The 25,674-nt window shown below is 51.4% G+C and overlaps 1 protein-coding gene across 1 annotated transcript in view; it reads left to right on the top strand.

The window, feature by feature from the left end:
- Nucleotides 1–3,440: 3,440 nt before the first annotated feature.
- The window catches only part of Pepd (peptidase D), a 136,551-nt gene continuing 114,317 nt past the window's right edge, over nt 3,441–25,674 (top strand). The window contains exons 1-4 of the mRNA XM_048448771.3: nt 3,441–3,513; nt 12,595–12,778; nt 15,013–15,140; nt 25,009–25,072. Coding sequence (XP_048304728.1) covers nt 3,497–3,513; nt 12,595–12,778; nt 15,013–15,140; nt 25,009–25,072 — 393 coding nt within the window. The 5' untranslated portion in view covers nt 3,441–3,496. The remainder of the gene's footprint in view (nt 3,514–12,594; nt 12,779–15,012; nt 15,141–25,008; nt 25,073–25,674) is intronic.

The raw sequence follows: 25,674 nt of genomic DNA, 5'->3' as shown, positions 1-25,674 counted from the left end.
TACACCAATGAATAGCCCAGCACCATACGGGCAATGCAATAAAGGGGAAGCAATAAAAGCGGACCGCCAGTGCCTGCACACTGGTTTGGCTCATTTTAAGAAATAAAAGTAATTATCACCTGTGCAACCCGGCCGGCCCGCTCTGTTCGTGGGGAAGAAAACAATTTCAGAACTTTATTTCCTATATTGAACGTCGATAATTGGATGTATTTATAAGTCTCGCTGGAAGAAAGCAGCCTGTGATTTCAAGATGAGAAAACAGTCTTCCAAAGACTGAAAAACAATATATTCCCCATTTTCACACACACAAAAAGAGCTTGTTTCGTCGAGGTGTTGAAGGGGCTGCTGGAATGATTTGCTTTTCTGAAGCCACCGTTCCATTTCTCATCTTGAATTGCCTCGTAGACCCTGGCAAAGCACACAGCGGGGACCACTTCATCTGACGTAGTGACGGGGGCTTCACGGGGAAGGCCCCTCGGCTGCTGCCTGCCTCTTTTCTGCAGGAAGATGGATGCCCGGATGAACTGAGCCAGTGAAAGAGGGCAAGAGGAACAGGGTGTGATGTAGGGCCTTCCTGGGGCTCATGATGTGGTCCTGGTCAACACTGCAAGCCACACTGACCTTAGAAGTGGGAAAGTTAAGGTTGGCCCAGTCATTATCACAATGGGTAAGGACTGGGGCCTGCTAGTACCATGACAGAAGAATAGCCTCCTAGGTATGTGCTATGGTTTGAAGGAGAAATGTCCCCTACAGGCCTGTGTCTGAACACTTGGTCCCCAGCTGGTAGTCCTGTTTTGGGAGATTGCTGAACCTTTGGGCTGTGGCCTTATTCATAGAAGCAGGCTCTAGAAGCTTTGAAGGTGACAATTGCTTCCAGTTTTCTGCTTCCTGATCCACTGAGACGTGAGGAGCTGCCACCCCACGCTCCAGCCATTGTGGCTAGAGCTGCCCTCAGAGCCATGCACTCCCTGCCATGCTGGACGATGGCTTTTCGTTCTAGTTTTGTTTCTGACGCTGTGGCAGAGAGCAGCTTAGGGGAGGAAGGGGCTTATTCCTGATCATGGCTCCAGGTTGCAATCCATTGCTTTGGGGGAGTCGAGGCAGGGGTGTCACACAGCTGGTCCCATCACGCCCACAGACAAGAGCAGAGAAACATGAATGCGTGCATGTTTGTTTGCTTGTGCTCAGTTCTCTGTCTCTACTCACAGAGTCCTGTCTAGGGGATGGAGCTGCCTACAGTGGGCTGGGCTTTCTCATATCAATAACCTTAATTCAGACAATCCCTTCCCCCAAGACGCAATTCAGAGTAAACAGTCCCTCCCTGAGACACTCCAAATAACGGTGGGTTGTGTCTAGTTGACAACGCAAGCTTAACCATCACAGCCTCTGAAGATATGGTCCCAAATTCACTGTTCCCCTTTTTATGTGCTCCTGTCAGGTTTGGGGGCACAGCAAGGAGTAAGGTAACTAACATATCATGTCCTGTCTGTCACATGCCTTCCTGTCCCACCTGGGTGAGGTGAGGTTGGAATACATCCTTCTGTCCCCTATCTGTCACACACACCCCATGTCGACTTGAGTCAACACGGGTCAGAGACCTAGTGGGTCAGCAGTATCCCTGGAGCTGTGGGGGAGTAGTGGCTTAGGCAGAGGGGGCGAACAGGGCAGGGTCAGTTGGCTCAACACAGTGCCAAAGGGAGAAAGGAGGACCTTGCCCAGGATGCACCTCCTGAAGGTGTGTCTAGGGCAGGACACTTCTGGTAAGTAACGCAGCCGGCAACTGGGCTAATAAAGCAGCCACCTCTCAGCCACCTGTAGGCCATTACAAGGCCAGACCTCGTCTCCAAGGACCCCATGACCTCAGCCGTGCTGTGGCAGAGTGTGAGGCCTGACTGCACTGCCTGGCGCACTTCATCGGCTGATTTACACACTCCCACGCGGACTCTGTAAAATCAATCTTTGCCCAATTGCCTCCTGGCTCCCAGCAGCGATCGGGGCTGTCCTGCATGAGTAACTCCAAAATGTTCTCCCGCACTCTGAGCAGTCTTTCCTAGAGTCCCTGCCAGGGCCTCTGCCGGGCAGGAGCAGGGGAGGGGAAGGCTCTGCCACAGCCTTCGGTGGGGAGGCTGGAATCTGCTGGAGAGCAGTGAGGGATCTGGTAAGGCTTGCTGGAAAGGTTCTCCAGTGAGAGTGGGGGAGGGACAGCCCTGCTGGAGTTTCTGATGGGGAAGGGTGGGGAAAGCTGACATATAAAACGAATGTCTGAGCAGACCCTGCCTGGAGGCCCACTGCCCAGATGGGCCTGGGTGGGCAGGAGCCGTGGGCAGGACTTCCCTGTTAACAACCATAGAGCGAAAGCTCCATTCAGTGGCTGGGTGTTCTCTGCCTCTCTTTTGTAAATATTTAGGATAATTACTTCTTTTACACATTAATAAGCATTAAGCTGGCAGTTGGCTTAATTTTGACATATTTTATGTCAAAAGAAGCGGGGTTGTGATTAGCTGGGGGCAGGTTTTCCTGCTACAAACTGACACGAATAGCTCTCTGCTCATCCTTCGCTATTTTTAAAGTGTCCCCTATTAGGGAGTCGAGACTCTTTAGCTGAAGATGGAGCTAATTCGTGTGCGTTTTCAAGTTCTCAAGAACAGGTGAACCCGTGTACACTCAGGCGTGTTACTTACCCTTCTGGGCCTCAGTCTCCTCGGCTGTAAAATGGTGCGAAGACAGTACCTACCTCATGGAGCTTTTCTGAGCAGTAACATCTGCAAAGAATTTGAACCACTGCCTGTAAATGTTTGGGACCTACTGAGAGTAGGGAGGGGGGCATCTGCCTTCTGATGTAGGACTTTAGTCAGACGTCCGTAGTCTGTTCTCTTTAGGACTCTGCCCTAGCTCCGAACCTGGCTCTCTGCCGGCTTCCCTCCACCTCCCATCCCCCAGCTTCTCTTCCTTCAGCTCCTCCATTCTGCACTTGAGGAGGTTTGAACAAGATCGTATTAGATTTAACTTCCCAATGTTATATTCAAAGCCCTGCAGGTCTTGCTTATCTATCCGGCCAGAGCCCCTCGCCTCTCTCCCCATACTCCCTTTCTAGGATGTTGAAGGCGACTGTTATAGTTGCCCCAGCCCTCTGCCATCCTTGGCCCTCCTCCCCATGGTTTCTTTATTCCTGTATGTTCTTCCCGCGGGTGGGCTGCCACAACATAAAGCCAGGGGTTGACCTAGAATCAAGTCATCTCCTGTCTCAGGACACTTCCTTCCACGAGGGAAAGCCTGGCTACTCGCGGGAGCCTGAAACTCCCTGTGGAGACCCTTAACCCTTCCAGGGCTCCGCCTCTTCTATGTGCTGTCTGGAGCCGGAGAAGGAGGGGCCGAGACCGTTGCCTCCGCCCACGCTCACTTAAAAACCCGCCCCTGGTCCCGCCCCATCCTCTCGTCAGGACCCAAGCAAGTTCAGCTGACGCCGCACTCCACGTGACGCTCGCGCCGAGTGAACATGGCGTCCACCTCACGGTGAGTGCCGAGTTTACCCCTCGCTCCTGCCCGCGGGTGCGGAGAGGTGGCCTGCCTCGGTGGTCCGGGCTGGACAGTGGGTGACAGCCCCCGGGTTCTGTCTGGGGTTGCCGTGTGGCCGCGGGCCGCGCACTTCTCGAGGGCACCGAAACCGAGCGCCGGGCGAGTGGTACCCGCAGCGTCCCTGCACGTTTGCGACTATCCACTGGCCCTTGGGGGTCTGCCCTGGAGCCCAACATGTGGTGGCCTCTCCGTCCGTGGCAGAGATAGGAGTTTGGCAAACCTGTTCACTGCCACGCCCCTCGGATGGGGTGGGCTCCAGGTCCCCAGGCACTTCCCCAAGAATGAGGGTAGTTTTGGAGTGGGCGTGGAATCCCGGTTTCTCAGGCCAACTCTTCCCCTGATTTCTTTTTGGGTCCAAATGTCAGTTCCTCCAAGACACCTTACCCTAACTAACTGATTAGCTCTGTAGTGCTGGTTTTCCATGTGTTTGTTGCCTCCTCTCTATCTTCAAGGCAGACTTCGTGCTGGGCCTCACTAGCCCAGTGCTTTGGTCGATTTAGGCCTGCCAAGATTCTGTAGAATTAAAGAAGGGTCGGTGGTCCTTTTGGAAGGTAGTGTGGACAGATGGGCACACTCAATCTTGGGGACAGGGAGAGTAGGGTGCATCCCTGAACTAGTAGGTGTGGTGACCAGTGACCTCTCCAGATTTTGTCCTGGGGGAGCAGGAAGGGTTGTCATCTGGAATTCGCTTTTTAAAAAATTTTAGATAAGGGTTTCATTATGCATCCCAGTCTGGCCTCAAACTCCGTTTGCTTTGCCCATCAGAATGCTGACATTTCAAGCATGTAGCACTGTACTGTTTAGGATCTAGCCCCTCCCTTTTTTTCCTTTTCCTTTTTCTTTTCCTTTTCCTTTTTCTTTTTTGTTGAGACAGGATTTCTCTATGTAGCCCTAGCTGTCCTGGAACTCATCCTATAGACCAGAACTCACAGAGATCTGCCTGCCTCTGCCCCCCTATGTCCTGGCATTAAAGCGTGCGCCACTACCACCGCCGGGTGGGATCTGCTTCTTAAAGAGCCTGATAGCTTGATCTGTGATTTCAGTGGGAGAAATCATGGACTTTAGTGGGTACAGGGTGTTAGGAAGGGTGGGGTAGAAGAGGATAGCTCTCCACATTCAGGGTTGGGAGCTGAGATAAGTATGGAGAAACTAGTGGACCAAAAGCATCTCTCTGTGTAAGACGGGGAAATGGAAACCCATTGGCATCTTAGATGGCATCCAAGGTTGGGAGAGCTTTGACTGTAGCAACATTTAGTGGGTGCCTGCTATTTTCTAGGAACAACACTGAGCCTTTAAAGCTGATGGACATGTGGGATTCTGTTGTCTATATCTCTGTCTTTGATCTTAGTCTGTGCCAGTGAGAGGCATGGGCTCTAGGGTCATGGGGTGATCTTGGTGCTGCTAGGTGATCTTTGGGATGAACTTTAAACAGTGAGACACGTTTAGGGTGGAGAACTGTGCAGACAAAGTCCTGGTAGGTGTCCAGGAGGCCAGGACCAGAACTTCGAGCCCAGCCTTTGGCCCTCTGTTAAGAAGCACAGTGAGCAATAAGTATGGGCAGGTATCTGTCTGTGGGGTCTCATCTGTCCACCTGGGCTAGCCAGGTAGTTACAGGCGGTTCCAGCAGCTGCATTTGGGTTTGAGGTTCCAGGCTGGCCCAAGTCTTGCTTCTTTCTGGAAGATTCTCAAGCTGGGGTAGGAACTGGCCAGATCTTCAAAGAAGCCTCTTGGAGCTGAGCTGATCTCTGGGGTCATCATGCAAGATGGCTGAAATGGCGACCCAGATCTTGGGGAGGCATATTTATTGGGAAATGTAACAGATGTAGGGAGTTTCCACAGTTGGCCAGAACCATCTCAGAATGGTTGCAGAACAGTCCTCAGAAATGCAGAGCCTGAGTTGAGTCCACTGATCTCCTTAAGGGGACAAGATTGGAGGATGTTCCTTAGAAAGCGTGGCTCTCAGCTGCTGCAGGCACATGATAGATCAATATGTCAATGGTTTCCCTTCTTTTTGGAAGTGCCAAGGTTATAACGCAGGACTTGCTTGTGCCAGGCCAGATGTTCTGCCACTATACTATATTCTTAGCATTTTTTTTTAACTTAGATTTTTGAGATAGGAACTTGCTCTGTGTAGGTCTTGAATTCATGATCCTGCTGCATAAGCCTCCAGAGTACTGGGATTACAGACATAGGCCACCGTGCCCAGCTAAGAGTGTCAGCTTTAATGCTTCTCAACTGACTGGATAGCCGCAGACTTCCAATGAGTCAGGGTTGGTTTCCTACAGAGTCCTAGTAAAAGCAGGAGGCTCATGAGAATCTCAGGTGTACCCCGTATGAATTGAGGAGCAGAAGATGCCCTAAGTAGCGTCTCAGACTCAGTGAGAAACTTCCCTAATTCTATGCTTTGGTAGGAGGTAACTGCTTTCTTCTTGAGCCATGCTCTGAGTTGCATATGTACCCGTCTGATTTTGTTGCCCTGTGTTCTCGTCCTGGGGCCTGCTCACCTAATGGCCCTGGAATACTCTTGACTTCTAACATGATTAACAAAAAGGTTGCTCACAGACTTGTAGGTCCAGTCCAGATGGTTCCTCCTCCCACAAGCAGGCCTCCCGTTGAAAGGTCCCTGCACACATCTTCACATCTGCCCATCATGAGTAGCCGTCTCTACTTTCTGTCATCGCTTTCCTGGCATCCTTGGGACCCAGTGCCAGTTTGGTTTGTATCCCTGGGGCCATCAACTTATGATTAGAGCTTGGTAAAAGGGTGTCATGCGAATGAAAGGGACATTTACCCTATGCATTATTCTGGAATCCTCTTCTGTTTTCCTGGGAGACAGTAGTGGCCAAGGAGAGGGCTTGTGGGAAGGGGGACAGAATTCCAGAGTGGGATAAAGAATGGTCTCTGGTTCTTCATCTGGGCGACACTCTAGGAGCCATGCACAGTCAGCAAGGGCCAATGCACTCGCTGCCCTGGGTGTGTGGGATGAGCTACTTGCCATGCTGGAGTAAGCATTCTAGACGAACAGTGTTGGGAGGAATCAGGGTCTTGATCAAACGCTGTCACACCCTCATGTGAGCCTTGTGCAAAGTCCTCACGCTGACACTGCAAGGCTGGAGAGTCGTGGAAGCCGGGCTGGCCCAGGTGCCCTTTGCCCTCTCTGGTTCTTCTCTATTTATTCTTCCCTCTTTGACCCTGAATGTGTGCGCTGGCTCTCCAGTCCTTCTCAGAGAGTGGGAAGTGTCTATGGGGTACCTACCTCCTGCCTAAAGCGCCCCTCCCCCAGTCAGGGATATCTTCCTGTAGTTAGGTAGCCAGTGGCTACTGAGCCCTTCAATGTCTTGTCCTTCTTGTATGGCCTGTCTTTTTCTGGGAGTTTATCCATGTGGCTCTATCTGGAAGTGGCGTCACTTGGTAGCACAGGGATCTTGTTATAGCCAGTGCAGTGGAGCTTGTGGATGTTAGTGAAACCTGTGTGTTTGTCTTCGTCTGTGTTCTGCTGCTGTACCTAAATACCTGAGTCTGGAACCTTATAAAGAAAATTCTTTTATTTTGCTCAGAGTTCTGGAAGCCATAGCAGCCAACTGCATTCAGTGAGAACCTCCCCTGGTGTTAGAACTTGGTGGATGACATCCAGTGGGAGGAATACAGATGAAAGGGACGAGTGGCTTATGCATAAAAGAAAGGTCCTGTGGCAAGACAGCCAGCTGACCTCACTTTGTGACAACCCACTGTCTCAGTAACTGCAACAGCCCCAGATGCCTAACTCATTCCCTTGAGAATGAATAAGTAGCTTGAATTCCTAGTCATCTCCCAGAAAGCCCCAGACCTTTTTTTTTTTTAAAGATTTATTTGTTATATACACAGTGTTCTGCCTGCATCTGTACCTGCATAACAGAAGCTCTCATTATAGATGGCTGTGGGTGCTGGGAATTGAACTCAGGACCTCTGGAAGAACAGCCAGTGCTCTTAACTTCTGAGCCATCTCTCAGCCCAGCCCTAGGCCTTTTAAAGGTCCGTGACTACTGTTACACTGGAGGCCAAGCCTCTTCATGAAGACCTTAAAGACGGACCAAAGCAGCAGCGTCCTTTAACACCGTTTATTTATTAGAAGATATAGGCAAAGGATCTCAATTGTGTAGCCCAGGCTGGCCTCTGAGTTTCAATCCTCTTGCCTCAGCCTCCCAAATGCTAGGATGCCACCACGCCCAGCTTGCTGTAATGTTTTAGAATGCATTAAACAAATACAAGATGACAAAGAAAACCAATGGAAATGCAGCTACCAAAATGTTAAATGAATTTGTGGTACGGTCCTGTGTGTTGATATTAATACATTAGATAACAGGAGCCTGGAGCAGGTCTAACAGGCACCTTGATTTTGAAGTCGTGATAAACAAGGGTGGCATCTTGAGAAAGTGTTGCAGCAATACTGTGAAGTAAAAGTACTTGTGAGTTCTGTGGGTGGCAGGTTCCCAGGCGTTGCTGATACTCAGTGCTTGGTTGCTTACGTCAATAATTGAATAAAACATAAGTTAAATGACGGCTTAGAGAAAACAAAGGAGTGGTTTTTTTTTTTTTCATCAAGAAGATGAGGGGTTAATATTCTCTGCGTGGCTCTCAATGGGCCCAGATGCCTACAGGTGACCATTGAGGGCAAAGGAGAGGGTGGTTGTGCTGGCTAGCTTTATCTCAACTTGAAACAAGTTAGAGTTTTGGAAGAGGGAACCTCAATAGCAAAAATGTCCCCTTCAGATTTGCTTATAGGCAAACCTGTAGTCCATTTTCTTGATGATTGGTGTGGGAGGACCCAACTCACTGTGGATGGTTCCACCCCTGGGCTGATGATCCTGGGTTCTATAAGAAAAGCTGAACAAGCCATGGGGAGCAAGCTAGTAAACAGCACCCCTCTCTGGCTTCTGTATCCTGCCTCCAGGTTCCTGCCCCAACTCTCTTGGATGGTGGACTGTGATGTGGAAATTGCAGTAAATAAACTCTTTCCTCCCCAAGTTGCTTATGGTCATGGTGTTTCTCACAGCAATAGAAGCCCTGAGGCAGCGGCACAGGGAGTTTGGGTGAGGATGGCCTTCAGGGGGTGGTGGCACTGCACTCTCCCTGGGGGCTGGCTCTGTTATTAGTCAGTCTGTTGTTGGCCCTGGGCTGCTTCCTCGGCCTTGGTGGATGGCCTGAGAGGGTCTGTTCTGTGGATGTCCACCAGCCACTTTCACTGTCTCAAACATACCTGTGCCCTGGCTGCACGCAGCAGATTGTGCTTTGTTTGTCCCAGGACGCAGGAATGACATGCTTGTGCTTTAAATCCCAAGGGTCAATTAGTAGCCAACAAACAAACCTTCATCAGAAACCAGTTGGACAGCCAGTCTTAGAGGCACTGGCCTGAAATCACAGCTACTTAGGAGCCTGAGGCAGGAGGATTGCAAGTTCAAGACCTGCTTGACTGACAGAGCAAGTTCAAGGCCAGTCTGTCTCAAAATAAAATGTTAAAAAGGGGGGTTGGCTGGGGATGTAGCTGGGGTGGGGGAGGTACTAGATTAGGATATGCCAGACCCTGGCTTTAATCCCCAGCATCACAAAAGAAACCAGTTGGGAATGTTTCCTTGGTGCTACATTAGATGAATTCACAGGGACAAGTCACTCTCTGACCCCAACTGTCCCTCCAAGGGTTTGGTGTCCTCATAATCTTTGATCCTGAGCGTTTCCTGCAGTACTCAGTGACTGCAGCACATGGCCTTGCCTGGTGGTTTAGGCTGAGGTGTCTTTCTTAAACCCAGCCCAGGACAAGGTGGGTGGTGTTATGACTGAGCCCTGTGGAGGGGTAAGTGCAGTCACCCTTCAGTCTCCCAGGGGCTTGTCCCAGGAGCCCCCTTAGATACCAAAACGTTCAGATGCTCAAGTCCCTCTGTGAAACAGGCAGTAGGTCCCAAGTCTGAGTGTCTGAAGGGATCTTAGGCCTTTGCGACAGTTCTGGACAAGAGGGCAAGAGCCTTCCAGATGGAGTAATCACATGCCAGGAGCAAGCGGCACTTAGGAGGCTTAAGGAGCTGGGCCACAAGGAGGGGAGCTGGGGGGGGCGAGGAAGCTAGATGAGCATTTTTAACCAGTGGTACTGTGGGAGGGGTGACTTGGTCTGAGCCCATCCATAGCAGGGGTCCTTACACATTTGCTCATGAGGACCCTGTAAAGATGAGTTCCCCTCCTCCGCTTGTGATGATTCCTTCTATGGGTGTTACTGAGTGGGTGGGAAGGGTGTGGCAGTCCCTTGAATGTGGGTGCTAGAGGGTGCACTTTTAGTTCCTGTCAGCCAGGCCACTTGGGAGCCTTGTTTACAAACTGTTACCAGGATCCTCCTGCCCTTTCATCCTTATTGCTGAGAATGACAGACGTCAGCCCTAGCTTTGTGGAAGCCCTGGCTACTCTTGCCCACCCAGCCTCCTGCACACTGTCCCGGGAGGAAGGAAGGGCAGATGCTGGGGTAGGAGTGAGTGTCCAGAGCATGGGCACATGCGGATGTCCTCCTCTCCTTCACCCTTCCTGCCGCACAGTTGGAGCTGATTCGGCACCCGCTGATCCGCACATTTGGGCTGTGGCTCCCCACAAATTGATTGTGACAATGGCATACACAGCATATATTTATCAAGCACTTGCTGCGTGTCGGTCAGGGTGATAGGCAAAGGACACAGCGACTCAGACAGATGTAGGTCTGCCTCATGGAGGACCTGTTCCAGTTAGGTAGCTGGTTGATGCTGGCAGTTCGCTTGCTACAGGGATGGTTTTACAGAACTGTAGGGTTGTGAAACAAACCGGGAAGAAGAGGGGAGTTGTGGCCCTGCTCTGAGAGACTGGCTCAGGCCATTTAGTCCTATGGCCTGCCAGGAAAGGCGGCAAGGGAGCAGGTTCTCTATGTCCACTGTTCTGCTTCTTTCCCCCATCTCTTATGCCTCCCATAGGCTCGGCCCAGGCTGATGGACTTACCAAACTCACAGTCTGTATGTTCAAGACACTGTAGGTGGGGTTGGATCCGGTGGACAAGTGGGGAGACTGGCCCAGTGCTGTGCGGGGCCTATGGTAGTGAGTGGTTGGACCGGAGAGTGAGGATAAGAGGGCATGCTTGGCATTGGGCCAAGATGTGTGGGCGGGATGGGTAAGGCATGAGGGTCCCCAAGGCCTCTTCATGGTCCACTGCAGTGTAAGGGGAGGCCCATCACAGTCCTCGTTCAGAGGCCACTATGCTGCTGGCAGTAGCCCTGGCCTGAGCCCACTCTTCTTGAACTCTTCCACTTCCCCCCAACTGGCCGCTTCAGGGGCTCCCTCTTGCACTCCCTATCCTTTGTCTGATTTCTAACTGCCTGACATGGTCTGCCTGCTTGCCTACCTGAGTTCATTCATTTACCAGGCATCCATACCGGTTCTGTCTTTGTCTTGGTGTGTCACATGTTCCCTGAGAGACAGCAACAAATGAAGCCTGTGCTTGGCACATAGGAAGAGGCTGCGAAAGGGTGGGAAACTCAGACCAGGAAAGCAGTGGAGAGCTTCTTAAAGTTGTCCAGGTGCGAGGTGGAGCCGGGCCTCCTGGGGGATGTCCCCTAGTGGGGAGAAGGAGGTTCTAGGTATGTGTTGGTGAGAGACCAGAGGTGGAATGAGAAGGCAAGGATGGCTTGAACACTGTCAAAGTACAGCCACCTCTAGTGGCATGAGTCTTTGTCGTGCTTACTGAGTTTGAGGTGAGAGATTTGTCAGGGCGGGGTGGAGGGGCTCTACATCTGGAGGGACATCATTGGTCTGTGGCAAGAGATGGGACTTAAAGCTGAGGCACCGAGTTAACTCAGCTGTGCCCAGTGGAGGGAAGCGTATGGACCTAGCCCTGGAGTTCCAGTAGGAGGTCGGTCTGGAAAGGGTGGGGGAAAGGAACTGAGTGAGGATGGAGGAGCTGTGTTAGGCGGAGTTCAGCAGTAGTGCCTACCAGTATCATGGCCACAGAAAGGCCTGGTGAAGACTAGATCAGGACCCACTGCAGGTTCAGGAATGTAGGGTCATTGGGGCCAGATGGATTATGTTTGCTTAGGGGAGCGATGTGTAGGCCTCATGGGTAAACTAAGGTGCAGGGGTTGTCAGGAATGCCAGAGTCTGGGTTTCTCTTTAGAGTACTTACTGCAAAGTGGAGGAAGAAATGGATTGCTGAGAGCAATGAGGAAACATTTTCTTTTTCTGGTTTTAGGGTCAGGTTATTGTATATCTGAATGTTGAAGGCGACCTAGTGGGGGAAAACACATTGCAGAAGCAGCCTGTGAATAGGTAGGGGGGTGGGGCAGACTGTACCTAAGCCACAGGTATGGCGTGGGACTTGAGCTATCCTGGAAATCTAGGGAGGCACATTTCCCAGTGATGCCAGGCCTGGCCCTTCCCAGCTCCTGTAGACTTTTTCAGAACACCAGCCTTGCTATCCTTGAGGTCTGCACTCTATATGTGCTGGTCACAGGAACATGGTGCTGTAGGGGTGCACTGTATGTGTATACTGAGGGGTTGTATTATTGTTGGGTACAGGAACTACCAAGGTAGACTATAAGGCTGGCAACATACGTGAAACGGGCAGAATGACAAGACCATGGCTGTGGCCAGTGCTGTCTGGGTCAGAGCTCAGCTTTCCCACCTGTTCTAGAAAATCCAAAGCAGATGGCAAGCCCTGAAGGGTGACACATGAGTGACATCTCTAGCCCCTGCCAAGACTTTCCTTCACAAACCTTGCCTCCCTACTAGCTGAGAAGGTACAGTCGTCCCTCATCCCCAGGGTAAGCCAGTTGCTTAGGAGCTGAAGGATAGAGTATGATGGACAAGCCTCTATAGCCTTGGTTGACTCAGTGAGGGACTGTCTCTGGGCTCCAATAGCTTAGGTTCAGGCTGGCTTGCCACAGGTTGACGGGAGTCCCCCAAGGGCCCAGACCACAGGTGATGATGGATGCGTGAGGGAGGTGCTAACCGGCTGTGCTGTATATGCTTATGTCTCTGCAGCCCTTCCTTTTCCCTGGGGAATGAGACCCTGAAGGTGCCACTGGCCCTGTTCGCCCTGAACAGACAGCGCCTGTGTGAGAGGCTGAGGAAGAATGCAGCGGTACAGGCCGGCTCAGCTGTTGTGTTGCAGGGCGGGGAAGAGATGCAACGTTACTGCACCGATACCTCCATCATCTTCCGCCAGGTGAGCCTTCACCCTGTTCTTTCAGGCCTGTCTGCCTCCAACATCAGGTGTGGGGCTGGGGACTTGGCAGGTTGGTTCCAAGGGCTCCTGGAGGCAACATGGGAGCAGTGATTCCACATCTGGGGTCAGCACCTTCACCCTCACCTGTTAGGCAGAGCTCTCAAGGCATAGAAAGATATCCTTGGGAGAGCAAGTAGGCTTCGTGGAGGAGCTGGTCTCTGGAGTGAACCAGAGCCAGGGTGAATTTGGACAAGCAAGAAGTCAGTGTGCATAGGAGGACCCGCAGTCTGGGCCACTGGCTATAGTGGTAGGGCACAGCAGAAAGTCAAGCTGCAGATGAGGGGTTGAGTTCCTGGGACTGGATGCTGGCAGCGAAGAGAGCTGGGAGGATTGTGTGATCTGCCTATTTAGAGGCCCCAGCCTTCATCTGATTTGGCCAGTGCTCACCCTTGGTACTCTAACTGGGCTGTGCACCCCGCATATGTGTATCAGGGGCCCTATGAAGTTCTAGAACTCTGGTGTACTTAGCTGAGAATTACTCCAGTACACAAAGTCCCTCGGAGTAACAATACTTGCCCAGTAAGCTAGGTTGATCCAGCATTGGGCCTACTCCCATTTATTCTACTAGCATCATGTCAACTTTACAGAGGAGGAGACTGAGACCTGGGGAAGATAACTTGCCAACAGGTAGGCCTGGAATTAGAACCCCATCTTCTAGCCAGGCCTGATGATGTAGACCTATAATCCCAGCACTGAAGAGGCTTAATTCGTTGGATCACTAGTTCAAAGCTAGACTGAAAAGCTTAGAGAGACCCTACCTCAAAATGAAAAAAAGAACTGACCATGTTCAGTGGTAGACAGCACCTGCCTAGAACTTCCTAGTGAGGGGCTAGGGGTATGGCTCAATAGTAGAGCATCTGCCTAGAAACTCCCAGTGAGGGGCTGGGCTGTGGCTCAGTGGTAGAGCCCCTGCCTAGAATCCCCCAGTGAGGGGCTGGGCTGTGGCTCAGTGGTAGAACCCCTGCCTAGAATCTCCCAGTGAGGGGCTGGGGTGTGGCTCAGTGGTAGAGCCCCTGTCTAGAATCCCCCAGTGAAGGGATGGGGGTGTGGCTCAGTGGTAGAGCATCCGCCTAGCACACAGTAGGTTCTAACTTCAATCTCTAATACCGCCACTGTGTGTGTGTGTTTTATAAAAACATAAAACTATGGCTATGGTTATTTTCTCTCTCAGCTTCCAGACCCAGAACTGTGGCCAGACCTTTCTAGGAGCAGGAGGTGGAGGCACAGTGGAATGTGAAGGGGCAGGTGGTGTAGAAGGAAGGAGCACAGTAGTCTGGCCTCTGGCCTGGAGCCCATCTGCAGCAGGACACGCATGACTGTGATCCTCTCGCTCACCACCACGTTGTCCTCACAGCCACAGGCCTGCAGTCTCCAGCTGCCAGTGTCATGGAGGTCTCAAGAATAGACCTCACCTAGTCTTGAAGCTTCTAGAGATTTGTTTGTAGTTTATAAAATCACTTTCCAAAATTAACTGTGGGCTCCCTGATTGATCTCATTCTGGGTTCCCTTCCTGACTTCATACCTTGGTGACACCAGCTCAATGCTTACTACTGAGCCTCTCAATCTCTCTCTCTCTCTCTCTCTCTCTCTCTCTCTCTCTCTCTCTCTCTCCCCCTCTCCCTCCCTCCCTCCCTCTCTCCCTCCCTCTTCTCTCTCTCTTCCTTTCCCCACCCCCTGTGTGTGTGTTTTCATTTGGATGCACATATTCTGTGTGGGTTTCTGAATTGAGTTTGTGCTTGGTACTGTTGACTGATGTCTGTCGTGGGCCTAGGAGGTGACCTGCAGACGGATGGGCTGGGGAAATGGCTCAGTGAACGAAAGTGCTTGCTGCCAAGCTTAACAACCTGAGTTTGATCCCCAGGAAAGAACCAATTCCTACAGGTTGTTCTCTTTCTACACATGTGCACTGTGGTATACACACAGATATACACAATGAATAAATACAAATTTTAAGAGAGAGAAGGCAGTAGAAGGCAGGGTCAGAGGGGGCCCTGTCTGCTCTTGACAAGCCACAGCATAGCAGGCGGAGAGCTGGTAGCTGGACTGGGAACCAGGCTGTGCAGGACTGTGGTCATTTCCTAAGAAGGGAGTCCTCAGCCTCTGCTCACCTCCCTCTTGTACCTCATGCTTCTGCTCTGGTGCCTGGGTAATGAAGCCGCTTGCTCCCTCCGCAGGAGTCCTTCTTTCACTGGGCCTTCGGTGTCATCGAGTCAGGCTGCTATGGTGTCATTGATGTGGACACTGGAAAGTCAACCCTGTTTGTGCCCAGGCTTCCTCCTAGCTACGCCACCTGGATGGGAAAGTAAGGAGTGGTCCCTGCCTTGGGGATAATGATCGGGTGGGGATAGGAGAGGGACGGTTAGTAGTCAGGTCCTTTGCTGGCGTGTTCTGTATCACAGCCCTTTACCTCAGTTGGGAAGAAGGGTCAGATCAAAGCTATGGTGTGGAGGCATGGTTTATTGAAAGCCCAGATTCCCTGCATACTAAAAATGCTGGCGGCTTTTGCACCAGTAGGTGTTCACTTCTGCATGGCATTGATGGGGGAGTGTGTGCTGTCTAGGCTCATTTCCCATGTCCAGGGGTATTAGTAATGCCTACCTCTGGCCACAGACGGTCTGTCCTTCATTGGCCTCTCTGGGAGAGATGGTGGAGGATTAGGCCTTTGCCACATGAGGAGTTTGGTACCAGAGGCCAGACTAAGCTTCCTGGGAGAGACTGTCCCACTTCTACCTTCCAAGATACCTGGCAGCTCCTACCTGCTCACAGCACTGAGGCAGATGCTGTGTATCCAGGGATGTTTGAACCGATCAGAGGATCTTGTCTTCCAGTCTGTCATTTCTGCCTGGAGAGTGATTATTTCAGGCTAATGTGGAAATTGCAGCCTTTGTTAGCTGCTGCCCCATCGTGCTCATTACCAGGTGGGCTGATGAGTCTGCGTCTGTGGCTGGTTTGAGTGACGTGGCACCTGGCTGCCTGAGGGACTCTGAGCTCTTTGCAGAGGGCCAGGGCCCCTAAAGGGCTGTCCTCCAAACTCCCTCTGCTTTGCCTGCTGTCTCTTCTGCTCCAAGCAGACTCCACAGTGTCCATTGCTGGTCCTGGCATGCTGCTCTTCTGCTGTCTTGGGGGAGGGCATCCAGCTCCACAAATTGGCATCAGTTCTGCCTTTAGGCCACTGGGCAGCATGCCAGACTGGCCCTGGGCCATCAGTGTTGCTATGAAGATGCAGCTAAGACAGAGTTGGCAGCAGGAGAGAAACAGGCTCTGGTTCTCCTGTGAGGTTTTCTCTGCTTGACCCTTGGGAGCGACTCAGAAAGGGTGGGGAGTGGGCATGTCTTGTCTAGCTGCCTTTGGGATAAACAACATGGCTGCCAGGGGGGAGCCATACCTCATACCTCCCTAGCTTATATTCCATTTGCAGCCAAATCCTTACCACTTCCTGCTACAAGGAGGAAAAAGTTTCAGTGTGCTGGGAAGACCTGTGTTGGCACTGTGGTCTGTACTTGTGGGAGCTGTGATTGGAAGTAAGGCTTACCTGTGATCTGCCATGGCCTCCACGTGGTGGCCATAAAGTACCAGCAAGTACAAGTATGAGGCTGACCTCTGCTCTAATTCCTTCCCCGGAAACAATACCATTATAATACAGTGGTGTGTGATTGGGTTGGTTACACCTGAGGTGACAGCATGAGGTGGTGGTGCTGCTAGGACTGCAGTTATAATGTCCCTGAATTTCTGACATGGACGTCACGGGATAGTTCCAGGCTGGCACTGAGCTTGTAACCTGCCTGTTCAGAAAGGTGAAATCTGTTTTACTCCTGCTTGACCCTGGTCAGGACTGTGATGCAGGATGTTGGCTGTTGACTTCCAAGGCTAGACCATAAAGTGCATTGAGGCTTCACCCTGGTTCTCTCCATTGGGACGGTCCCCTCCAGAACTCAGCTGCCCTACTGTGAGGAAGCCCAGACTCACCCGTGTGGGAAGCCTCCAGCTGGTACGGCACCAGCCATAAGCATGAATGAAGCGTGAAATGAATCAAGCTTCTGCTAAGGTCACAGGGGTCATGAAGCAGAGGTTAGCCCTGCTGCCTAGGCTCTGTCTCACTGCCTGACCTTGAGAGTCCACACATCAGTGACCTTTCTCATTCCAGCAGAATACCTGACAGAGCAACTTAAGGGAGGAAAGATGTGTTCTGGTTTAGTGTTTGAGAAGGCACAGCTCATCATGGTGGGGAAGGCAGCCGAGGAAGCAGAGAACAGAACCAAACATGTGGCTAGGCTGTAACTCAAAGCTGGCTCCCAGTGACCCAGCTAATAAAAGTTCTCAACCTTCCAGAACAGCAGCTAGGGATCAGGTATCCAAACACATGAACCTATGGGGGACATTTCAATTTCAAATCCTAGCAAGGATAAATACTTTCTGGTTTTTGTGCCACTCAGTTTTAGGGTTGGGTATTACTCCACTGTAGTGTCTAAGTCAGGTTTTCACGGCTATGACAGAGTACCTGAGAGAAACTAATTAAAAAGAGGATAGGTTAATTTTGGCTCGTGACTTCAGAGGTTTCGTTCTATAGTCTGCGGCGATGGTCTGCAGCCTCCATCGCTGTGTGTCTAACATAAGGTAGAATACTATAATGATGGAGGCTTGTCACACGACTGTCCTCATGATAGAATGCAAGGGGTAGGGGAAGACAGACAGACAGACAGACTATGTAGACCAGGCTGGTGTTGAACTCACTGAGATCCTCCTACCTTTGTGATGTGGGATTCTCATCCATATGCTATGAATATGTTTTACTACCATTCGTTAATAAAGAAGCTCTTTTGGCCTATAGCAGGGCAGAATATAAGCAGGCTGGAAGAGGGGGGGCAGAGTCAAAGAGATGCCATGTAGCATACATACATACACACACACACACACAGAGAGAGAGAGAGAGAGAGAGAGAGAGAGAGAGAGAGAGAGAGAGAAGGCAGAGTCAAAGAGATGCCATGTAGCATACATACATACACACACACACACACACATACAGAGAGAGAGAGAGAGAGGGAGAGAGAGAGAAGGCAGAGTCAAAGAGATGCCATGTAGCTGCCTAAGGAGACAGACGCTGGATCCTTACCAATAAGTCACAGCCTCCTTTTGATACATAGATTAATAGAAATGGGTTAATTCAAGATGTAAGAGCTAGCTAGAAATATGCCTGAATCATTGGCTGAACAATGTTGTAACTAATATAGTTTCTGTGTGATTATTCAGGTCTGAGCAGCTGGGAAACAAATGCACAGCCTCCACCTATACCTCTGCTTCCCAAATGCTTGGATTTAAAGTATGCACCACCACCACCCAGCCCAGACTAGGGTTCTAAAATACTATTTTAAGGATATGCCTTCCCCTGTCTTACTTCAATTAGGCTTCACCTCCTAAAAGCCTAGTAGTTGATCCACTGATGAAGTTATTACCATCTTAAATACCTCCTGAACATTGCCTCACAGGGGAGCAGGTCTTCAACATGACATTTCTCTTCCAAACCATAACATCCATAACTGGACCAGCCTTCTCATCTGGGTGAGATGCTCCCAGAATCCTTCCTGCACACGAGGCTGTCCTGAGCAGAACTGTGGCTGGCTGCTTTTTCAACATCCCCTTGGATGTTAAGATACTTTCTGGCTCAAGCTGAGCTTATTGAGATGCCCCGTTGCCTAGAGAGTCAACTCAGAGGTTGGCAGACACTGTCGTCTGTGAGCTGTGGGGATGGACCATGGGGGTCTGTTGACTTTCAGTTGAACCCACTCAGAGTCTTTCTGGAGAGGTGGAAGGACCCTGAGTGTGTCTCCTCCATTGTCCTCCTGCCCCTTCTTTCTTTCTTGAGATAGAATGTCACTATTAGCCTAGACTGGACTCAAACTCAGATCCACCTACCTCCTCCCAAGTGCTGGGATTACAGGTGACGACCACTATGCCCTGGCAAAAGAATGATGTGGTTACATGTGTGCATACATGTGTGTATGTATGTGTGTGTGTGGTGTGGTGTGTATGTATTGCTGGGGATTGACTCTGGGGCCTTGCACATGCTAGCCAAGCACTCTACCACTGAGCTGTGTACCTAGATATTCCCTTCTAAGAAGAACTGGCTCTATCAAGAAAGGAAGGATGCTGCCTGTGAGCTGAAGACAAGCATCTTCTACAGCTGCAAGAGTGGAGGATTGATCTTGCCTAAGGGACTCTATCCCAGTTGCTGAACCTGTGTGAACTCCCATGTCTCTTATACTTACATCTTGGCAGCTAAATAGCCTTTGACTAAAGGGTTTAAAGCCCAGGATCTGATTGGTCTGGCATCAGCTGTTAGCAGTCTGTTTTCTGGGTGTATAGTCTTCAAGAATACAGGAATTATAGTCTGCGCCTCAGCTGCAGCTGAGTCTCAGAGACTGTTCAAAGCTCTCCTTTAGTCTGTCTAAAATGTCTTTAGGCAGCTCATTGTCTAGTGCAGAACAGAGCCTTGAGTAACCTTGAGGATAGAAGCGGGTCTGCAGGGTTGGTTCCCCTGGTGAACGAGGCTGTGTGCTCTGTGCAGGCTAGACCAGGGACCTATGGTCCCAGCTGTGTGCGCTCTGCAGGCTAGACCAGGGAGCTGTGGTCCCAACTGTATGCGCTGTGCAGGCTAGACCAGGGAGCTGTGGTCCCAGCTGTGTGCTCTGTGCAGGCTAGACCAGGGAGCTGTGGTCCCAACTGTATGCGCTGTGCAGGCTAGACCAGGGAGCTGTGGTCCCAACTGTATGCGCTGTGCAGGCTAGACCAGGGAGCTGTGGTCCCAACTGTATGCACTGTGCAGGCTAGACCAGGGAGCTGTGGTTCCAACTGTGTGCACTGTGCAGCCTAGTCCAGAGATCTATGTTCCCAGCTATGTGCACTGTGCAGGCTAGACCAGGGAGCTGTGGTCCCAATTGTATTCACTGTGCAGGCTAGACCCAGGAGCTGTGGTCCCAACTGTGGTGCTCTGTGCAGCCTAGACCAGGGAGCTGTGGTCCCAGCTGTATGCGCTGTGCAGGCTAGACCAGGGAGCTGTGGTCCCAGCTGTATGCGCTGTGCAGGCTAGACCAGGGAGCTGTGGTCCCAACTGTGTGCACTGTGCAGGCTAGACCTGGGAGCTGTGGTTACAGCTGTATGCGCTGTGCAGGCTAGACCAGGGAGCTGTGGTCCCAACTGTATGCGCTGTGCAGGCTAGACCAGGGAGCTGTGGTCCCAACTGTGTGCACTGTGCAGGCTAGACCAGGGAGCTGTGGTCCCAGCTGTGTGCACTGTGCAGTCTAGTCCAGAGATCTATGTTCCCAGCTATGTGCACTGTGCAGGCTAGACCAGGGAGCTGTGTTCCCAGCTATGTGCACTGTGCAGGCTAGACCGGGGAGCTGTGGTCCAAAGGGAGATCATGACTTCCCGGCTGAGACATTTCTTTTCTCTTGTATCATTGACTCCCTCAGCAGACCTTTCCTTTCTGTGCTCTGGGGTGACTCTGTCTCTCTGTCCTGAGTGTTTGGGAGGGAAGGCCTGGTTGTAATGGGCAGGTGACAAAGGGGCTGGTTGTCTGGGCTTGAGCTGGGAAGCAGCCAGATCTGATGTGCTCGGCTGCTTCCAGACGCACTCGTAATCGATAGGGCACCGGGAGCAAGGCTGATGGGATTACCTGGCCTTTGCAATCAAAACCCACCAGACTGAACATTTGACCTTAAGCTCCTCAGCTTCCTTTGGAGTCTCTATCTGATGGCTTTTGAAAATCCATCTGGCAGATACTACAATCCAGAGTCTCTCAGGGAACCAGCGTTCTGCTGTGGAATCCACAGCTTCCGTGAGTGCAGCCTTGCTGTCAGGGTTGATGCTGGGGGAGGGGACTGGAAGTCTAGGGCTGGCCTGTGCCTCACCCTACACCGTCCCTGAAGCAGGAGGGTGGGAGCCCTTGATGTGTATTTGTAGGAGTCTATCCAAAAGAGGATTAGCTGCCTGTAAGTGTGGCCTGGCGTGTGTGGGCTCCTCTCAGCAAACTGGAAGTTCCCTGTGTGACACAGCACATCAGCTCAGGGCCTGTGCAAAGTGAGCAGCTGTGGGTAGGGATGGAGGATCCTCTACAGTCATGCCTGTTGCTGACCCACCTGGAGATAGCGTGCCTGGCGTTGGTTGGCAGGGAGGAGTACCCATCTGGGCCTCAGGCTGCCCAGGAAGAGGCTACTGTGAGTTCTCCAGGGCTGAGTCCCAGAGGCCCTGTGCACAGCTCCTTAGCTCCTTTTGATAGTAGAACCTGTATGGGCGTGTGTAAGAGTGTGATGTGTGTGTGTGTGTGTGTGTGTGTGTGTGTGTGTGTGTGTGTGTGTGAGAGATGTGTTGTGATTTGTAGTGGGATGCATATGGGGTGACTTTTGTTGTTTGGGACAGGGTCTTGCTGTGTAGCTCAGGCTGACCTTGAATTCAAGGTCTTCCTATCTCAGCTTCCAGAATCAGAGGCATGTGCCATCACACTTGACTTGCAAGTGGGCTGTTTGTGGCATGAGATGTGGTGTGTGGGAGGTGGTCTCAATTTATTTATGCTACTGCCCCCCCCCCCCCACTTGCGCACTTTGAGTCACAAGGACCACAGCTTCAGCTTCCTGAGCCTCTCTGGACCGTACTCGGGCTCCTGTCCTAATTAGGAGGAGGGATGGGCTCTGTGACAGAAGCAGTTCTTGAGAAGGGGCTTCTCTTACTGGCTTCTCCTGCACCCATGCAGTGACCACCAGCACCTAGGGATTAACCAGAGTCCCAGCTTTCATGGCTACCGTCATCATGGGTGAGTCTGTCTCCATCACATCTCCTTACAGTGTGGCCGTCCTCTGCCTGACTTCTTTGTCAGGTAATCTCAGCGGATGCACTGCGGCTGCTCCAGTTCACACATAGGAGCAGTCTCCAGGCTCAGACACCTGCTCTGATTTGCAGAAGGCTGCTTTCCTCTCTGACAACTTAATGACATCTTGACACGGCTGCTGACTTCTGCTCTGCACGCACCGTGTTGTGCCACCAGCGAAATAAAAGGCAGTGGCATTGTTTGGAGCTGAAGGCAGGTGCCAGGCGCCAGAAACTGACGGTGACTGCGGTCTTTTGGCCCTTATTACTTACTCATTAACTGCATGCAGGTGGTCGGCTAGCCACTAAGACCCACTCCTTTAAAATTTTATTTTCTGGAGGGTTCCATCATGCCTCCATCATGTGGCATTGATTTAATGGCACCGTCTCACCTGAGGTCTCACACAGGGCTTTGGGGCTCAGCCACTGTGACCAAGCATTGTCTGCCCTGACTCTGGGCTTGTGCTGGGGCCCACCTGCTGGTAGAGCAGACCTGCATGGGCCTGGGTGCCCAAGCACAAATCCTCTCTACAGGATGGGTATCCTGTCAAGTGAGGGGTCTTCTCTCTTCTGCCAGAACTGCTCTGTGCACTTGAATGAGGAGTGTCTGAGTGAGCATAGCTCCTCTTCTGACCTGCCCCTTCAGTCTGGTTCTTTCCAGTGGGCCCTCCCATGTGACAGGGCCAGCCATGAGCTGTGCTTGCTCCTCCCCACATCCCAGCTGGGACTGGGTGTAGACCCTCTAAGACTGTGTAGACCCCTGTGCCCTGAGCAGCACAACCCTGAGAGTAGTCAGAGATTCCCAGTGACCTTCCTGGCCAATGTCACTGGCCATGTCGCTCCTGTTCCTGGCTGCCAGGTGTGTTCCGTGGCTGGTTTGATCATGCAGCATGGCACACATATCCCTTCAGGTAACATTTAAATGATTTTTACTGTAATTAAGCCACAAACATGAAAAAGCAAGAACTGTTCAAACTTAATTATCTCTGCCCTTTCTAAGAAGAATGTGACGTGCAGAGTAGCAGACAAGAGACTTGCAGCACTTCATATTTTATTATATGTTGGCGGTTATTCTTGGCAAGCATCAATGCATGGGAGGTTTGCACTTAGCTTAGATTGTGGCGTCAGCCTCTGTAAGGAGAGCAAGTACTGAGCAGGGGGCACTTGATGGGACTTGTATCTGTGCCTGCTTCTTTCTGTTGGGGCTTTTCTAGGCGTCAGCCATCATTTGCTCTACCTTACCACAGACAGTGCAGTGACTTGTGGTTGCTGCTGTGGCTTAAATGTAGATTGTCCCATAAGGTCATGCATTGGATGTTTGCTTCCTACCTTGTGTTTTGAAAGTTTTAGAAACTTTAGGAAGACTTTGGAGGAAATAAGTCACTGGGGATGTGTCCTTGGAGGGTGTGTGTGTGTGTGTGTGTGTGTGTGTGTGTGTGTGTGTGTGCGCGCCCCTGTCTCTGCTGTCAGCTTTCCATCCACAGTCTTCATACATGCACTCCCTGTTAACTCAGAGTCAGTGGAGCCAAGCAACCACAGACCAAGCCCTCTGAAACAAAAAGGCCTGAGCCCAAATAAATAACTCTTATCTTAGAATGACTGTAAGGCATTTCATCGTATAGAGGTAACTTGTATAACCACTATGTGCATGTTTATAGGTGAGCCCAAGCAATGGGAACACCCACTGATCACAGCCCACTATGATCACCGTCTCTTTGCTGTAAGACTCCTGGGGCAGGGAAGGGCAGGGAGATGCTCCCTGGTGACTTCCCACTAAAGGACATTTTTTGGAGGGAGGCTTCAGGTGCCCTGTGGCAGTGGACATGGAAAGGTTAGGTCCCCCATGTTAGTGGTACAGAGCCCTGGAGCCTGAATCAGGTCTTTGTGCTTCTGAATCTGTAGGGAGTTTGCTTTCCATGCCTTTCACAAGGGGCAATGAGGAAGTAACTGGGACTGGAGGCAGGACTGGTCTGACTCGGCACAGCTGGAGAGGGAAAGAGGAAGCTTAGCAGCTGTTTTGTTGGTGGCCCTGCCTCTTGCTTTTCCAGCCTGCAGCTGGTACTCCCAGGATCCGGGTGAAATGACACATCCTGTCTCAGCTCTTGAGGCCTCTTGCTAATGGAAGTGTCAGATCTTGGCCAGTTAACTGTGAGTCCTGTCTCATGGCAGAAGTCAATGTGCCGAATTGTGCAAATTTAATTAATAGCAAGAACTTGATGCTCGATGAGTTTTTTAGAGGCCAAAGTTGTGGAGGGGTGGGGAGCAGAGGGCATTCTGTGAGACCTCAGTGGGATCAGAGTTCTCAGCCTGAGGTGGGTTTTCTACCTGGGCTGTGAGCCCCTTGCTGCTGCTTGCATTCCCCTTCTCTGTCCTCTGAACTTGTCGTCTGCACCTCTGACAGCCAGTTTTGCTTGCTTGGGTGGAAGGAGATTGATAGTGGGTCAGAGAGAATCACGGGCTCCTTGTTGGGACCCCCAGAACTGCCTCCCCCGCAATCTATAAACCCATCCTGACTGTGGAAGCAGAATGTGAGACCACCTTCTGTACGATACTGAGGCCTCTGCTGGGTGGGATACCTGCTGTGAGACCTCCGTAGGATGGGAAGGGGTGGGTATCTCCCCTTATGTGGCAGCCAGGTGTGTAATGTAAGGGCCACATATATACATCACTGGACTTGGCACTTGGCTGGTGACATCACCCCCTCGCCATATAGTTTTCTTCCATATGTGAGCACATTGCCCCAAACAACATTGACTCCTCTACTAACTGAGGACCTGGGGGTGGGGCCAGGTGAGGTGTGGCGGGGTGGCAGCCTGCTAGGTTCAGGAGAGAGCATCAAGAGCTGGGTGAGGGCTCTCACCTCATCTGCTCCATGCTTTCTCCCTGACTGATTTTTCAAGTTTGATGACTAAGCTTAAATTCTTCTCATCACACTGAGAAATACTGATGCTGACTTCCTTAAAGAGTTAGTTTATTAACCTTCCTTTAAAGAGGTCCAGCCTGGGAGGTTACTTATTCCGTGCCCCTGAGGGTGAGGCACACTGGCTGACTGCCCGGTGGGTCAGTGATGTGGAGGGAGATGGTGGAAGCGGGGACCATGTTCCACAGCTGCTGCAGGCGGCCAGGGGCATCGTGGACTGAGTCCGGGGTTCCAGGGGCAGCAGAGATGGTTCAGTGGCCTGGCACCCAGTCCTGGGTGTACCTGCTGGGTGCTAGATCCTCTCATCATGGCAGGCATGGAGCCAGGGTGCAAGGTGGCCAGGCTGAGGTGTCGCCAAGCCCTGACCATGGCTTTCGTTGTGCTTTCTTTTGAGGATCCATTCCAAGGAGCATTTCAAGGAAAAGTATGCTGTCGACGACGTCCAGTACACAGATGAGGTAAGTAGCCGATGCGGCACTCCTCTTTCTGAGCAGCCCTGGGCTGGCAGTCATTCTTCTGCCCTGGCTTCTCCTTACACTGTCACAATCTGGGGACACTGCCCCTGGTCACCAGCCCCTCAGGAGCACTCCTGTGTAGGAAGAGCAGACAGAGAAAACATAGCAGACCCCTTTGCCTGAGGAAGCTGTTTTCAGTCTGGGATGTGCATCTAACTTAGGTAGAACATCTGGCATTCAGGTTATCGTGACTACTGAGGTCCCTCTCTGAGAGCCAGCGTGCCTGCAAATGGGACATAGGCATACAGGTGTAATCAAAGCTGCCGGCAGGCTTGGTCTGGGTCTTCATGTGTCGAGGGGACTATTTATAATTCCCCACTAGGCCGGGTGGTTCACGCCTTTAATCCCAGCACTTAGGAGGCAGAGGTAGGTAGAATTCTGTGAGTTCGAGACCCGCCTGGTCTACAGAGTGAGTTCCAGGACTGGCTCGATAGCTACTGAGAAAACCCTGTCTCAAAACACAAAAAAACAAACAAATGAAAGGCCTCACTAGGTGCCACTGTCAGAAGAACCCCAGGGTAGGAATGCTAGTGAGAGGACAGGAA

Source organism: Myodes glareolus, chromosome 1 (assembly GCF_982192425.1).
Source record: "Myodes glareolus chromosome 1, mMyoGla1.1, whole genome shotgun sequence".
Classification (NCBI taxonomy): domain Eukaryota; kingdom Metazoa; phylum Chordata; class Mammalia; order Rodentia; family Cricetidae; genus Myodes; species Myodes glareolus.
The sequence above is the reverse complement of the archived record's forward strand: the minus strand, read 5'-3'. Positions and strand labels throughout refer to the sequence as shown.